The 16,032-nt window shown below is 35.4% G+C and overlaps 3 protein-coding genes and 1 long non-coding RNA gene across 4 annotated transcripts; 2 read left to right on the top strand and 2 right to left on the bottom strand.

Annotated features, from left to right (window-relative positions):
- The first annotated feature begins 123 nt into the window (after positions 1–123).
- Positions 124–13,089, top strand: LOC106165135 (acetyl-CoA acetyltransferase, cytosolic). Its single transcript, XM_013543235.2, has 9 exons — positions 124–235; positions 738–872; positions 1,121–1,302; positions 1,755–1,872; positions 11,327–11,473; positions 11,581–11,703; positions 11,955–12,109; positions 12,262–12,372; positions 12,647–13,089. The coding sequence occupies exons 1-9, from the start codon at positions 190–192 to the stop codon at positions 12,815–12,817; spliced, it is 1,188 nt and encodes a 395-aa protein (XP_013398689.2). The 5' UTR covers positions 124–189; the 3' UTR covers positions 12,818–13,089.
- Positions 2,287–4,191, top strand: LOC147764175 (uncharacterized). The gene is made up of 3 exons (XM_086998216.1): positions 2,287–2,598; positions 3,165–3,219; positions 3,687–4,191. The coding sequence occupies exons 1-3, from the start codon at positions 2,531–2,533 to the stop codon at positions 3,888–3,890; spliced, it is 327 nt and encodes a 108-aa protein (XP_086854342.1). The 5' UTR covers positions 2,287–2,530; the 3' UTR covers positions 3,891–4,191.
- Positions 4,453–11,185, bottom strand: LOC147764174 (uncharacterized). Its single transcript, XR_015331572.1, has 3 exons — positions 10,698–11,185; positions 6,013–6,142; positions 4,453–5,313 (listed from the first exon to the last, which is right to left on the bottom strand). It is a non-coding gene; the product is annotated as an uncharacterized LOC147764174 (long non-coding RNA).
- Positions 12,994–15,949, bottom strand: LOC106165137 (charged multivesicular body protein 1B2). Its single transcript, XM_013543236.2, has 7 exons — positions 15,778–15,949; positions 15,088–15,185; positions 14,566–14,712; positions 14,240–14,308; positions 13,925–14,076; positions 13,589–13,664; positions 12,994–13,453 (listed from the first exon to the last, which is right to left on the bottom strand). Exons 1-7 carry the CDS (start codon positions 15,782–15,784, stop codon positions 13,412–13,414), a joined length of 591 nt encoding a protein of 196 aa, XP_013398690.1. The 5' UTR covers positions 15,785–15,949; the 3' UTR covers positions 12,994–13,411.
- Positions 15,950–16,032: the final 83 nt, after the last annotated feature.

The following is a 16,032-nucleotide window of genomic DNA, read 5'->3' as shown; positions in this document are numbered from 1 at the left end:
TAAAATGCGTTTTGAAACAACTTTAATAATATAAAAGATAATAAGTATCCCAAATCATTAACTGACTGATGACACACTAAAGTAATATAGGTAGCCACTTTTGTGCTTGTACGAATTTCGGTCCTGTATTACAGTTTTCAGTAAAAGCCGACACACAGGCGCACGTTATCCAGGAGCCAAGCAGACGAAATGTCCGAGTCTGTTGTTATTGTCAGTGCAGTCCGTACACCTATAGGTAAAGAACGTTATTACACAAGCCAAAATTTTGCAAGTTTTGCTTCATATACAATTTTTTTTATATAAAAAAGATTTAACACTTCAGAAAGAAGAGAGAGTGACGTGACATTGACACGGTTTTAACGAAGTGTATTGGAATGTACCTCTAAAATATAACACAAGTCAAGGTAGCTGAATGGGGTTTTTAAAGTTGTACATTAGATGGAAACGAAAATGATGTTAGATATAGGTCTTAAAATTTATCAGAAATGTGGCTATTCCTACTGAGGATTCGTACTGTGTGGCGTGATAGAAATGCAGCAATCTGATTGGACAGAAGTTTGTGGTATCAGCCCAGAGTTGTTTGTTTACATTAGATTATTGCCAGTAAATAACAAAAGTATGAAAAACTACTTAAAGACTGGAGATGTTTAAAGATTTAGTTTAATATATATCAATCTATACCTACCATTTTTTTTATTGAATTAGTTATTTGACCATCTGGGTATCTGCATTTTCAGGCACTTTAAATGGATCACTCTCTTCTATACCTGCCCATGATTTGGGTACAATAGCAATAAAAGAAGCATTGAAAAGATGTAATGTGGCCTGTGAAGAAGTGTCAGAGGTTATTTTAGGTCAAGTCTTAACTGCAGGTAGTCTATCCATTTTCATCTTGCTCATTTACAGTTCATTTGGTAATTAAACATGGTTTACTGGTACATATATTTAATTGTATATTAGTGCTTGACTGTGCCATTGTTAATTCTTACAGAAGACTTTCAAAATGGTGGAATAAAATAAAAAAACATATTTAATGATAATGTATATCATAATGCGGTTAAAGACAAAGTATGTTTTAAACATTTAACATATAAAAAAAGTAATTTTTTCTCTGCCCTAGCACAAGGACAAAATCCTGCCAGGCAGGCTTCCATCAATGCAGGCATTCCAGACACTGTACCTGCTTGTGGAGTGAATATGCTTTGTGGATCAGGACTGAGAGCAGTTGTTCTTGGCACACAGGCAATTCAGCTGGGAGACTCTAATATTGTAGTTGCAGGTGGAATGGAAAGCATGAGCAGGGTGATTTGGTCCTCATTTGCAATTGAAAAGAAATATTATGAAATGAAAGCATGTTAAGGCAACCTAAGACCCCATTCCCACAGATTTTAGATCGATCTATCCCTGTGGGGAGTCTCACTAGATTACTGTCAGCTTAGCTGGCTTAAATGTCTGTCCCACCTACTAAAAGCTGTAAGGGGGTAATTAACTACAGTGTGCGCTCGTCTGACAGCAATTTAACGTGAACCCCCAGGGAGTAAGGTCGATCTAGATGGATTGATCTAAATCTATTGGAATGCACTCTAATTGTAACCAACCTTAATTCTAGTCATTAAATTTAAATTAAGCCAGTGGTCTTGTAAACTGTGATTGATGGATTTTTTAAATCATAGATTATAACAAGATATACCCCAGTAATATACCCCATACTTCTATTTTGTAGCTTACTTTTTTGAACATTTTCATTTGATTAGTCTCCACATGCAGTTCACATGAGAAATGGGGTGAAGTTTGGTGATATGAGTATGACAGATACAGTGCTGAGTGATGGTTTGCAGTGTGCCATCAAAAACTGTCACATGGGAATCACAGGTATGTGGAGGCATGTTAGATTATTGTTTAATATGCATATTGATTTTCAGTTGATCAATGAATCAAGCATTTTAGAGGTATACTCCATGAGATTTATTAGCCAAAATGGATTTTCCAGGGAAAAAGAGCAATTTTCTCGTACTCACAAATCATTTATATGTCCCCTTGGATTCCACCTTTGATAAAATTTATAAATGATGATTTTAACTTAAAATGACTGGCCTGGCATTATAACAGCTACCATTTTCCTATAAGCTCCAATGGAAATATGAACATTAGGTATGTTCCAGATATAAATATTTAAGGGGTTAAATCATTTTAATGTGTTTTTAAGGTTTAAAAAGCAGCTATGGATGTAAAAAAAAACATTTTGGGTATTTTGAAACACATGGAGTGTGCCGTTAATGTTTATCCTTAAAGGGACAAAAAATAGGATTAAAAACGCCTTTTTAGTGCATGGATTGCTTCCTTTTTAACTTATCTGAGAACAATTGCTATGGGTAAAGCATAAAATGGCAGGTAAATGGCCTTAATCAATATCGAAAAAAAGAATCATATTCACCGTCCACTTTCGAACCCCGGGCGTCAGCCATCTTGACACAGTTTGAAATAACGCGGCTTCTCGACTCAGATACGAGATGTAAACAATGCAGCCAGCATGTCTCACTCGACTGCAAAGGTGAGCGTGGGCGAGAAGAAGAGGAATTGTTCACAGAATCTTTGCAGGTAAGCGAGTTATAGTCACTATATGTGCTTTAGAATGGGAAGGTGGCAGTGGAAATAAAAATATCTAGCAGTGGAAGTTTAAAAGCGTAGATAACTGCTACATTTCCTCGGATAACGCACTCGCAGTCCCCAAACCACTCGCACTCGTACTACTAGTTACATGAAGCGTGGTAGTGCACTTTGCCCCTGAGGTATATAGTTCTGTAAACCAGGAGGAATACCGGCGTTTTCTGCTCAATGTGGTCATCTACCAGTACTTGCAGACGAACCTCACACCATATTCCCGCAGGGGAATCCCATGAGATATACAATGTAACTCGAGTACTACATACTAGTTGGGATAGAGGGTGTTCTTTGTACAACACGTAACTCATTTGTAAATTTATTAATATTGTCAGATAAGATAAGATAAGAGTTTATTTAGCCAATTATAAAAATCGGAAATCATTTTATTTTTGGAGCAATATAAAGAGTAAAATAATAGAATAATACAATAAATAAATAAATAAATAAATATGAATATGATTATAAGAAATGAATATGATAACAAGGAATGAATTTTTTAGCCTTTCAGAGGAGGAACTGGTTGCTACACCCCTTCAAGCACAAAGGAGAGAACAGGTATGTTAATAATTTTAGCAATACACCAGGTAACAGGGGCGGATCCAGGATTATTTGAAGTGTTGGGGGGGGGGGGTCCGCGGATGCAAAGCCGACCCTCTAGTTGCCGTGGGGTTCTGGGCCCGCTTAAAATTTTTGCTACTTTAGAGGGCGAACAGTGCCATTTGGTATGGTTTAGTACTATCAATTAGCTTGTCAAAATTCTAATTGCAAATGGGGAATATTAGTGTGATTTTTTTTACATCAGTTCTTTAAAACCATGTGTGATTATGTTATTTCTTCTTGTGGCCTTTATGATCTAATGCAGCTATAGCTATTTAAATTTAATTATCTTCTTCATCAAAAGCTGGTTATCATGTAGTGATCATGCCCTCTAATTTGTTGATTTTTGTTTAAGAATACTGCGGATTTGATTATATCAAGAGGTTTTTTCTCATTAACCATTTTATGTAATTTTACCATTACAGTGCCTCAAGTTATATCTGGAAAACTCATACCAGGAAGCACTCCAATCTTACAATACTGCTTCACTTCAATGTCGACGTGACAAGTTGTGCAAAAGACTGCTACAAAAAATGTGCACTGATGACCACATAATCCACCACCTTTTACCAAAACTGAGTGAACAGTTTTATATTATAATGCCCACGTATTTAAAGTGCCAAGACTGAGATCACCGAGAGCCTCAAGGACTTTTATTTTCTGGGCATTGTCAACTCTTCAATAATTTAGGAATTTTGCCAAATACATACAAAGATTCAATTCTCATGCAATTCTTGAAAACTTTTTTAGAATATATTTTAATGTCGAACATGTTTTTCTAAGAACTAGCCCTTTAGTAAATTAACAAAGTACTTTCCAACTGTTATTATTATTATTAACATATTGTTATGTACAAAGCATAAGCTGCAGTATCAATGTAGCATTAACTGGGTAGAGATTATGAATGAAATAAAAGTTTAAATATTGAAACATCTTTTATTTATATTTGGCAAAAATACAAGAATAAAGTTTGCTACATAAGTTTGGAATTTGGCCAAATCATCTTTATTATTACCTGTCACATGTAATGAATAAGACATACACAGATTTTGTAAGCTACAATGCATAATTATTTTCATACTTATTAATGCTTTCTTCATAAATAAGCCTTCCATTCAAGCATTCACAAACTTTCACATTGTGCAGTACACATTATAGTATGGTAACATTTTTGAGAGAGACTTATTAACAGTTAAGAGTCTGATGTACATGCAGACCCATGAGGATTGCAGATCAACAAATTATCCCCCTTTCTGTCAGTGTATTGACTCATGTGAGCTGACACAAAAATATCCATGCAAAGGGATGTGTCATGAGAAAGGACTAACCCCACTTACACAAACATAAAATTGTTTCATCAGAAGAAATTCACACATACTTTTCCAAGATGTGCAGGGAATAAATAGAAAGGTATAAATATTTCTTTAAAAAATACAGGCATGGCTTCCCTGCATGAATTCTAAATAATGGCTTTGTGGAGAATTGAATACAGGCACAAGTGTTCACTCAAACCATTTTTGTAGGTCTTAAAAGAAATGACATACAGTCACTTGCCAAATACAGAATTTTATGCTGGAACAAAGTCACAAAACTGCAACTGGTGATCTTACAAAATCTGACAACACACTGGTTTAAAATCAAGTTGAAGTCACAATATGCCACCCATATTCCATAATACATTTGATGTCATCTAGATTTAAAAAGTAAATGCTGGACCAAAATGGTTTATTCTCAATATCAGGCATATGACTTAGTTTTGGGAGGAAAGACCACCTTGATTTCCAATCTGTCTGCATTATAGCATACATGTCAGTGCTAGATGGTTTGAAGTCAGCAGATTATGCTTTGTCACATTGGCAAGATGAGTTCACTGAATATATCCTGTAAGCAGCACTCGAAAGTCAGGAAAAGTCTCTCACTATCCAACTTGTCCCCGCTTTGGACCCTCAAGAAAAGTTCCTCTTTTTTTGGTGGAGAGCCATGGAGTTCCTCTTCCATGTAAAAAACTCTTCTTCAGGACATCATACTGGCAGTTGCTCATAACCTTAAGGTCTAAAAAAGCAAATCAATAATAATAATAATTTATTAAGATTGCAACCCAGTGGGTTGAAGTTGTACATAGTGTTAAGAAAATTATAATGAAAATAAAGTGAATATTTGCTTGAATAAAACTGAGTTAAAAGACTGCTAATTGAACTTTAAAATTATTGTACTTAGGATAAAAGACAACATAATACTATTGGAAATTTAAAAGTGCATATGGAATAAAACAGCATCGGAATCTGTCGGTCTTAAATTGTGGCACTTTGTTACTATTGTTTGATCTTAAAAGACGATTGGATTGCTCAATAAAGATGTGATTCAGTTTGTCAGAGGATTCAGTTATTTTGTAAAAGAAAGTTTTGCACATCTCTTCGTTTATCTAAAGTACACATATTTGCCAGGTTCAGGGTTTCATTAAAGTGTAGGTCAGGGAAAATAATCTTCAAAGCACGAGTTTGGTCAGTCTAAGAGTTTGCATTGCTCTATAGTTAGGCCTGGATGCCACACAGGGCAGGCATATTCTAGAATTGAGTGCACAATACTTTGGTAAAGCTTAGCTCGTTTCAGTTGATGGAAGAAATAGAGTCTTGCATTATGTTTACATTATATGTTGCCAATTTGGAAAAAAAAATTGATAAAAGAGAAATCATGCACCTATCATGCCTAATATATGATGAGTGAATATCAGCTTATTAAAATTCTGCTTACTCTAAAGACATGTTTTAGTCCCATGTTGGATCATCAGGATCCTTTAATTCCCTCTTCTTCAGCATCTTCCTCCTCTTCCATCTGCACTTCTTCCAGTTCAGGCAACCCATAGGAAAAAGTTACCTTGACACTGAAACCAAAAAAAAGCAACAGTACATAAAATTAAGATAATCAAGTTTGAGAAAAATCATGTAAAAACATAAATGAAATAAGTATAAAACTCAACTGAAATAAGTATAAATGCCATTTGTCTCAACATGATCACCTTAAATTATCTAGACTGTCATCTTCAACTGCACTAGTATTAACTACAACTTGATTTTGAAGTTTCTTGATCACTTCATATTGGTTTAATCTCCGAAATACTGGTTGGACGCTAATGTAAAAAATTGTATGATCAAAATTATTACTCTGGACTATTTATCCATTTACAGATGTACCAAACATAAACATGCAATATCCCCTTTCTGATTTATTTATTTATTTACTTTTTAATGTAAAAAGGAAACTTAATTGCCTTTAAAATATAAAATCAAAATACTACTCAAAGATATTTTCAATTATAGTTGACATGCCATTTAAAACTAAGTTAAACTTAGATACAATATCAGCTTCTGCACATTCATTTTGGGATTAAGATGCCTAAAGAAATAGCATCTTGGACATACGTCTTGTATGCCCAGATGTAAGAGGCACAAGAAATGTGCCCTCGGTAAGTCAACAATTCGCCCCGGCCATGGTAATGTACATGTAATGAAACCAGTATCTCCCACCATGTCCATTTCCATTTAAACTTTCTTTGCTGTATAAACTTACCCAAACCCTGTCAGAGTCGACATATGAGCAACACTTGTAATTCCTGTTATCGATACTATCCTTTGCTTTTCTTGACGTCATTGTACGTCATCGATTTGTGTGTACCAGCCGTCGTCAGTTGAAGCGCCGCCATGTTTATGAACACGCATGTAAAGGAGTCGGAGAACCGCTTATTATTGTTTTTAACGTTATTTTGGTTGAATTTGTTGTTGACTTTGGATTTTGTTGACTTTATTATGAAGGACTCGGAGTCTCGTACAGAGAACCGTTGGAGGCAGACGTAAGACGGAGGTACGGGAAGAAAATTGGTGATATCGGAAGTGATATCGCATTGAGATTGGGAAGAATTTACGAAGGACAAAAAAACATTTTAACAGTAGAGTTATCGTGCAACGAATGTCTCACAAGTGCAATTTTTGTACTTATCCTTGACTGTATGTATGTTTTACAAGTAGTTTATTTCAAGCCCTTTCAGTTTGCGGTCAGTGAACTGATTTGATATCCATTCACGTCTTTGATAGCATTATAACAGTGGATATTATTGTGCAATGAATGTCTCACAGGTGCATTTTTGTTTACTTATCCTTAACTGTATATATGTTTTACAAGTAGTTTATTTCAAGTCCTTTCAGTTTGCAGTTAGTGAACTGATTCCCATTGGAATTTTGGAAAGTGATTATAAAATGCAGAGAAAGTACCACGATTTATTTTTCCCAAAAATAAATTCTTTATATGAAAGGCTTAAAAATTAGTTTGTCTTTTTAGTGATAATTGATATGGCCATGGCCTCCTCAGCTCCTTGTGGAATGTCTGAGTTTGCCATATCATCTTCTAAGGGCATATTCCCAGAGAGAAAACAAGGAGTTTACAGAGTTGAAAGTGATGAGATTACATCTATTACTTTTCTTTAATTGCCTCGCTCACTGTACTGCTGGTATCTAAGTTGCATTAGTTGACCCTGTTGTCGTCTTTGATGTGTGGACTAAAGAAATTGTTGGAATCCAGGACGGATTGTTGCTGACCTGCAGATACTAGCATGCACTTTTTCCTATATTAAAATAACAACAAAAAAGAAACATTACGTAGTAACAGACAAAAACACTCAATGCACTTAACATGTCATAAAAAAACATCACTGACTGCATAGAGTATGAGAGATGTAAACTTTAGCTTAACTCTTTAGAGAACAATCCATGCAGACAATTAAAAAAGAGCAACAATTCTGTTTGGTGTATAATAACTTTACACATCATAACAATTATGAAATTGAATTCACTTGTATGTTACTTGCAATTTCTGGTACAAACAGGAAAAGTAGGGAAATGTGACTGCCCGTCAGAGGTCCCGCCCCTCAGTATTAAGATTTTTAAGTAAAAATAATGGCTTTTTGACAACGTGCCAAGAACACTCTAGTGCAATTAACAATTTTCAAAAGTGGCATACCTCCAACAAAGTGCTTTGAGCAAACGAACGTTCTATCCCATTTTTCTTCCGACGTAATGTCTTTTCTATGTAAAGCTGCCTTCCACATTGCGTCTCCTTTCTTCAGATTTTCTTTTTGTTTCATCTCCCTGTTCCAGTATAACTTTGAAATAACTTAGATCTCTGCCACTTCTATTGGAACAACCGACTATACCGCAACCTATCATGTTTTCTAACCAAAATATAAAGAGTACAAAACTTAACACTGGCATTAACGAAGTCCTTTTACTGATGTTCAAAAACATGGCGGCAACACATGCGAGGACTGTCCCGCACCAAATATGACATCACGGAAAAGCAAAGGATACTCATAGGGCCAGTCGGTCATCCGGGCACTTTACCTTAGCAACCGGCATCTGGGGTAAAACAAATCGGGCAACATGGCGGATCGCATTGACTTCTATGTAAAAGTTGCCAGACTTCGTCCGAAGATATCTTACTTTACAGTGCCTGACCACTTGTGTCAGTGAAGTTGAGTTATTTACCTGGTTGACTTCCTTTACAGGCTTTTGTAATTAGCCGTTGCACACCTGGTCAAGAGATAAAATCGGCCCTAACATAACTGCCGATCGTTATCTGTGATCGGGAATCTTACTGTGGTAAATTGCAAAGACCCATTTGCTTACCTGGATGAGCATAATATTCACATCTCTTAAAACCATATGGAAGCAACTGATATTATCAAGGAAGGTTTCAATTGTACTATAATAACTGTTGATGTTGCATATATTGCTGACACATATGACGGGGTAGATTTTGCAGGCCTACTGAATTGAACCGGTACTGTTTAACTCTCAGGCACGAACAAAAGTGAAATGGTGGAAGCTTGCTGTTAACCAGGTGACAATACCAACACATTAATAAAATCTAATGGGATTTGTTAAATTTCAAAGATCAACGGGAAAGTAAACGACTGCTGCAGGCTATAGGTCGTGCAAACGTGACTAAAGACGGGATTGTTGATCGAAACAAGATTTGGTCATAGCTATACATGCACTACGAGATTTGTGTATGTGTGTATAGATTATTTTATTATAGGTAAGGAAAAAGTCATTGTACCTTGTTTGGTATTTATGTTTGTCATTTGTTACAGGAATTAATACATAGTATTTACAAGAAATTGAGATTGCATCTTGTTTTGGCATGTGTGACGGTATATCAATTCTTTTAGTTAAAACTGATGGACTATAACGTCGAACTTTTTTGTTGTAAGTTAACTGAGGGCGTTATGAAGATAAGAAAAAAACGTACGTCAATATATTGACAAACCTGTGAGTAAATGTCTAAATCTTTAAGTTATCAAGTAAAATAAAAAAGTTGCCATAAATAAAGCGACCTTAACTGGTAAAATAACATACAGCTTTATTACCGTGTTTGTTATTCAATTTAATTTTAACCTTGTACGTTTTGAAACTTTTAAAACGTTCTGTCTTCCATGATATTTCGCCAATTTTCGCACCAGAAAATTGCACACTAAGATTGTAAACACTCATAGACGCATAGCTACCAATATTAATACAGGTAACACCACGTGTCTTCTCTTCCAAAAAGTTAGCAAGCAACTGTTTATGCTGTCCTATTAGTATATTACTATACAGACAAAAGAGGCCATGGGACCGATGACATTGCCCCTATCCCGTTCCCCTGGGTATTGCAGCGACAGGTACGTGATTTAATCACAATTTGTAGAAATCTTATTCTAATAACTTCTCAGTGTTGCACATTTTCCAGGCCTTTCTTACGATCCACGTTCTAAGAAGCCATTCCTACTTCACCAACTTATGTACATGTATATACTTAGGGTGAACATTTGCGTATGCAGTTAATACCAATTTTATCCCGTAACAAGTTAAACAGTAGTTTATTACAAAGGCCTGCTAACTCAATAGTCCAGGTAAATGATTCAACCCGCCAGACACAAAGGTCAAGCACTGCCTTTGCAAAATCTTCTGCTGTAAAATTCCCGATCACAGATAACGATCGGCAGTTATGTTAAGTCCGATTTTATCTCTTGACCAGGTGTGCAGCGGCTAATTACAAAGGCCTGTAAAGGAAATCGACCAGGTAAATGACTCATCCTCACTGACACAAGTGGTCAGGCACTGTGAAGTATGATATCTTCGCACAAAGTCTGGCAACTTTTACATAGAAGTCAATGTGATCCGCCATGTTGCCCGATTTGTTTTACCCCAGATGCTGGTTGCTAAGGCGCGTGACGTCAGCCCGACTGTCCCTATATTAGTTACAATTTCATGGCATATTTTGACAGACGAGCCTGACAATCGTTAAGAAATACAACGAACACACGTAAATAAACATTAATCTCTGTGCTTAATAAATATTTTTACTGGTGTCTTATCTCAAACATTATTGTAAATGGTACTCACAAATCCAGTAAATACTTCGCGGCCAGGTGATCCTTCGTATCCATGGCCATCCATGCAAGCAGGTTTTCATCTGCCTTCTTCCTCGCCGGTGTTTATTGTTTGCCTGTCGTACATTTGCTGATACACTGTTTTACGCGCATTTTATTTTCTGGTGTTGACTTTTGTAAAGGGTGTTTCCTTTTTCTTTTTGTTATCTTTCTTCCCTTCTTCGATGGAGTCTCAACTAATTCAGCCTCCTGTTCCATGTGCTTTCCCGGCAGCTTGAACTAGTTTTAACTAGGTCGCAATACGAGAATCTCGCGATATCCGGAAGTCTAGAGAGCTCAATAATGAAAATGGAGGTGGTTGTTGGTAAACCTCCGCTTAAGCGGAGGTTTTCTTTTTATTGTATTTTCCAAAAATGTTACAGAGCGATGGCGAGTGCCGGGAATGATAGATTAAAGGTTGGTAAATCGCAGAAAAGTACTGTTAACCTCGGGATAAATCGGGATAAATCAATTTTGGCGCGAAAATCCTCTTTTGTGTCCTTTTAAGTAGCATTTTATGTAAAGCAATTGATCATAAGTAACTTTTAATCTTACCACTTTGATTATGATAATTGTGAAAAATGGTTCTCTTATTTCATTTAGCTGAGAATATAGCTAAGCAGTGGCAGCTGTCTAAAGAAGAACAAGATCAGTTTGCTTTGAACTCCCAGCTCAAGTGTGAAGAAGCTCAAAAAGCCAACTACTTCAAAGATGAAATTGTGCCAGTCACTGTTAACATTCCAAGAAAAGGTACATCAGACTTAAACATCTTTCAAACAATTTAGTGATTGATTTAAACAGCTCTCTGAATGCCAATCTTTATACAGTAGGTATACGTATTTTATAACATATTTTAGGACCACTAGAAGTAAATAAAGACGAGTTCCCAAGGTCAGGTTGTACAATTGAAGGACTTCAGAAGTTGAGACCCGCATTCATCAAAGATGCCTCTGGTACAGTGACAGCTGGCAATGCATCTGGTATGCTATAGTAATTATGGTCTAACATTTGCCATTCAGCTGGGAAATATTATAAAATATTGTACCATACTCTTAACTTGCTTCTAAATGTAATTGTTCTTCAATTTCATTGGAAATGATTTTAAGTCGGAATGGTTTTTACATAAATGACATAATTAGAAACTTTTGAAGCATTATTGTCATATCAATTTGTGCCTTACTGTTTCTCTAGTTTTATTTCAAATCTTGAATCTTTTCTTGATTACTTAAAGGTATTAATGATGGTGCTGCAGTTGTTGTGTTGATGAAGCAGTCAGAAGCCATAAGCAGGAATGCACCAGTACTAGCCAGAATTGTCTCATGGGCACAAGCAGGAGTTGACCCTTCCATTATGGGCACTGGACCCATTCCTGCTACTAAAAAAGCAGTAAGTATGTAAACAAAGGCCGAGGTAAAATTTTTTCTTACAAGATACATAGTCAATTTGTTAACAGTAAGTCGTGGTATCCAAATTTAGGATCTTGGGAAGATTTCATCTATCTGTAACTTTTACAAAGCAAATCTCCTTATTCATTTCAGCTAGCAAAGGCTGGTTGGTCAACAGATGATGTAGACCTATTTGAACTCAATGAAGCATTTGCAGCACAATCTCTTGCTGTGGTAAAGGAACTAAACTGTGATCCAAAGAAAGTAAGTGTGGTTTCTCACGGACCTCCCTCTCCTGTGCGGTGCATCATATTAGGTGTAGATATTTTGGGAGTTGAGATTTATTATATCTGTGAACATAAATTTGTGCAAATGCAACACATCTTGAGATGTCAACCCTTTGTGTTACCATTAAGCACTATTACCTTTATTTGCTGCACACTTTTGTGGTCTACACCCCTATAAATATTAATTTTTTTTTTACAATATTATAAGCACATATACAGTGCAACATTGTGTTTCAATTCCATAATTGCAGGTGAACATAAATGGTGGAGCCATAGCCCTTGGTCACCCAATAGGTGCCTCTGGAACCAGAATACTAGTGACATTATTGCATGCCTTGGTGCGTACTGGAGGTCGAAAGGGAGTGGCAGCATTGTGTGTGGGAGGAGGCATGGGAATAGCCATATGTGTTGAAAGACCTTAATTTAGTCAAATATTAAGAAAACAGTTGTATTAAGATTAATACTGACTGCTTAACAAATAGACAAACCGTACAAATTTACCACGCTGTAATAATACATTGATTTTTAATGTCCAGAATCATGAGAGAAAGTATAAACTTGTACTTTATCAATTTTGCATGCATGTCATTTACAGTAATGAAATACAAAGAAAATTTATTCATATCATTTGAAAATTTAATTTTCTGTACAATATAAAGACATGAATATACAGATTTATATATACATTTACTAAGTGGAGTTTAAATGTTCCTTGAAATATATGCCTATGAAATACATTTAACATTTACATTAAAAACAACTGTTCAATCTTTTTTTCTAAAAAAAATTATTGAATCGGGCTAAATAAAAAAGTTTGCTGATTCTTTTCTACATGTATATAATTATCCTTCAATGCAACCGTCCACAAAAACAGGATCAGAGATCAGACATGTCAAGCATACAAGTTTTGGGTGCTTGCTGCTCATTTCATTCCTTCCACAGAGGTGCTACTTCAGAGTAAAAGCTGATCTTTTGATGTGGTGGTAAAGTCTGTATATTTGGATAAAACCGCTTTCTTACATTGATCTTAACTTAGCTAGACGCTGTGACAGTTCATCCTGAAAAGAGGATGTGGTGGTTTAATACATATGTGCACAGATATGTGCAATAGAAGTGTAATACAAGTTGTATCTGAAGTCAGAAAACTTGAGCATTATTAACAAATTCTTATTAATGACATTTTCAGTACTTACTTGTTCTGATGATGCTGCACTGGCTGACCCAATGGTGGCTGTCTGACTTTGAGGCAATTCCATATTAAGTTCCAAACTGAAGAAAAACAATTAGGCAATTCACTTCTTTATAACATGCTTCTTGAAATAAAAAATGGGATTGCATTTCTCCAAAACAATCTATTCACTTTCACAAACACTTTTCTTCACAGCAAGGGATCTCGGCACTTTTTTTTGGGGGCTTTGATGATTGTTATTTAGGCATTGCAAGAAATGGTTTACTTATCAATACAGGATCTAAAATAACTGCTGGTGCTAATAGCTATACAGACAAAATAGCAAATGCAATATTCTCACCCAGCTTCATCAGCCACTTCCTGCATCAGGGAATCGACCTGTGCCTGAGGAGCATTTAGTGTGGAAGAGGCAGACATCGTATCTTCCATCACTTGTGATTGCACGTCAAGATTCTCAAATTGGGTTTCAAATCTGTCCATCAGTTGTGAAACCTATTTATGAAAACATATGATTATTAAATACCTATAAATATTAAATTTGCAACATAAACAATTGGACATACATAGATAAATATTACAGCTCAGTTTGTGCTTTTGTAATTTCTCTTACAAAGAATTATATCTAGGAATTTGATAGAGAAACATTTTAGTATACCTTTTCTAAATTCATAGATTTCATAGCGGATTCCATTGACTTCACAACTCCTGCCATGGACTGTGTTACCTGAAATATTGAATAGATTGTCACAGTTTAACTTTGCAATTAGTACCAAATGCATTGATTTACTGGAGTGGAGCACAGTGCCTGCTTACATCACTCACTGGCAAAACCCTTTTCAATAAATTTTTTAAAATTATTTCACTGAAAGTTTACCAAGCAGTGAATATGAATTATTGTGTTATCCTAACACTGCATCTTTTATTTCATTTCGAGTTTTATTCTTTCAATAAAAAATTTAATAACATTGCTGTTATACATACTTGTTTTGTTGTAAGAGCAGTCTGAACTCTAGCAGCTACAGCATCTATTCTGGCACTCATTCTCCTATAGTTTATGGCTTCATTCTTCTTCCTAATAGAATTTTCTGCATGAATCCTGGCATTCTCTATCAAACCTTTTTGTATGGCCTAAAAGTTTGATAAAACAGAAGTATTTAAAAAGACGGGAGCACTGAAAACAATACCATATGGATCTCATAGAATAAATGAAGAAGATTTATGTATAGGATTGTTTATATCTGACAAGTACTGAAAGTAAAATATGTAATAAAAACTTTAAATTATCTCAAAAGTCTGTACATCACACATAGGAGATAATATGTCCTATAATTTTTGTAATAAGGGATCCCACATTACTGGCCCCCTATGTAACATCTCTCACCCTTTTTTTGTCATGTAAACACTTGTGGAACATGTAAAAAAGTCTTTCAAAGCAATCATTACATAGACACTTTTTGAAAATCTGCAATGCCAGCTGAATAAAATGATAACAATATAGCATACCTTCTTTAGTTTGTTTTTTTCTTCTTTTTCTTGTTTCTCACACTTCTTAGCATTTCTTTCAAGGTCTTTGGCAGCAAATTTTAAATTGAACAAATGTTCTGTAGATGGTTAAGGAAAACACAATATTTTTTCCTTTGTAACCATGCAAGCATTTAATAAGCAAAGAAGGTCAAATAATACAGCATGATATTTTCACCACCAGGATACAAACTACTGTGCAAAACATTGTTGAAATTGCTTGGCCCACACGACTGTTCAAGAGTTATTTTTTTCCTTAAGGGAAACGATTCTAGGCATCAAATGGAAGTCTTCAACGAACATATTTTTTCATGGTGGCATAACAGGTAGATGAGCTGATGAATTATACCTTGTTCAACTGTCAAACATCCAGGAGTATTGGTCACAGAAAATTAGCATTCTCTTTATTAACAAGATAGACAAGAAAGTGTAGATGGCTGCCATCTTACTTTAGATATATGATAGATTCTCTAAAGGTCAATCAAATACAAAACTATATGTTGTTCTACGTACATGAGAGATGGGTTCTCTAACTTTTAAGTAACATTGACACTGATTGTGATACTGTGATGTACGTCGATGACAACATTGACAAGTTTACCTGTACTTCCTACTTGGTTTTTAGGCAGTTTAAATTCGAATGAGGTGTATTTTAATGAAACCAAAGGATACTATCCATCTTGGAAATTGTAGCTAGATCCCGGCTTGTCTATATTAGCACCGTCTTCCGTCTTCTCGAAGATATTTCAAAACATTTACTGATGATCACTTACCTTCTGCTTGTGAGTAATATTTACGTGAATGACGTCAGAGAAAAAGGAGACCGAATGCTGACCTCATCGATATATGAGTATTTTAATTTTTTATAATAAATCATTGTTAATAAAAGTGAATAGCCAAGAAATATCTAATGACTTCTTCTACTCG

Source organism: Lingula anatina, chromosome 1 (assembly GCF_051362555.1).
Source record: "Lingula anatina isolate TDL-2025a chromosome 1, LinAna3.0, whole genome shotgun sequence".
NCBI lineage: Eukaryota > Metazoa > Brachiopoda > Lingulata > Lingulida > Lingulidae > Lingula > Lingula anatina.
This window is presented reverse-complemented; position numbering and strand designations above follow the sequence as displayed.

Excerpts from the sequence above, each read along its gene's own strand:
- LOC106165135 (XM_013543235.2), top strand. The coding sequence starts at position 190 with ATGTCCGAGTCTGTTGTTATTGTCAGTGCAGTCCGTACACCTATAG. Across the intron at positions 11,474-11,580 it reads TGTTAACATTCCAAGAAAAG|GACCACTAGAAGTAAATAAA; the intron begins GTACATCAGACT and ends AACATATTTTAG. Across the intron at positions 12,373-12,646 it reads TAAACTGTGATCCAAAGAAA|GTGAACATAAATGGTGGAGC; the intron begins GTAAGTGTGGTT and ends CCATAATTGCAG.
- LOC147764175 (XM_086998216.1), top strand. The coding sequence starts at position 2,531 with ATGTCTCACTCGACTGCAAAGGTGAGCGTGGGCGAGAAGAAGAGGAAT. Across the intron at positions 2,599-3,164 it reads TGTTCACAGAATCTTTGCAG|CCTTTCAGAGGAGGAACTGG; the intron begins GTAAGCGAGTTA and ends TGAATTTTTTAG. Across the intron at positions 3,220-3,686 it reads AAGCACAAAGGAGAGAACAG|TGCCTCAAGTTATATCTGGA; the intron begins GTATGTTAATAA and ends TTACCATTACAG.
- LOC106165137 (XM_013543236.2), bottom strand. Across the intron at positions 14,309-14,565 it reads CTGCTCTTACAACAAAACAA|GTAACACAGTCCATGGCAGG; the intron begins GTATGTATAACA and ends TCAATATTTCAG. Across the intron at positions 13,665-13,924 it reads GAAGTGGCTGATGAAGCTGG|TTTGGAACTTAATATGGAAT; the intron begins GTGAGAATATTG and ends GTTTTTCTTCAG.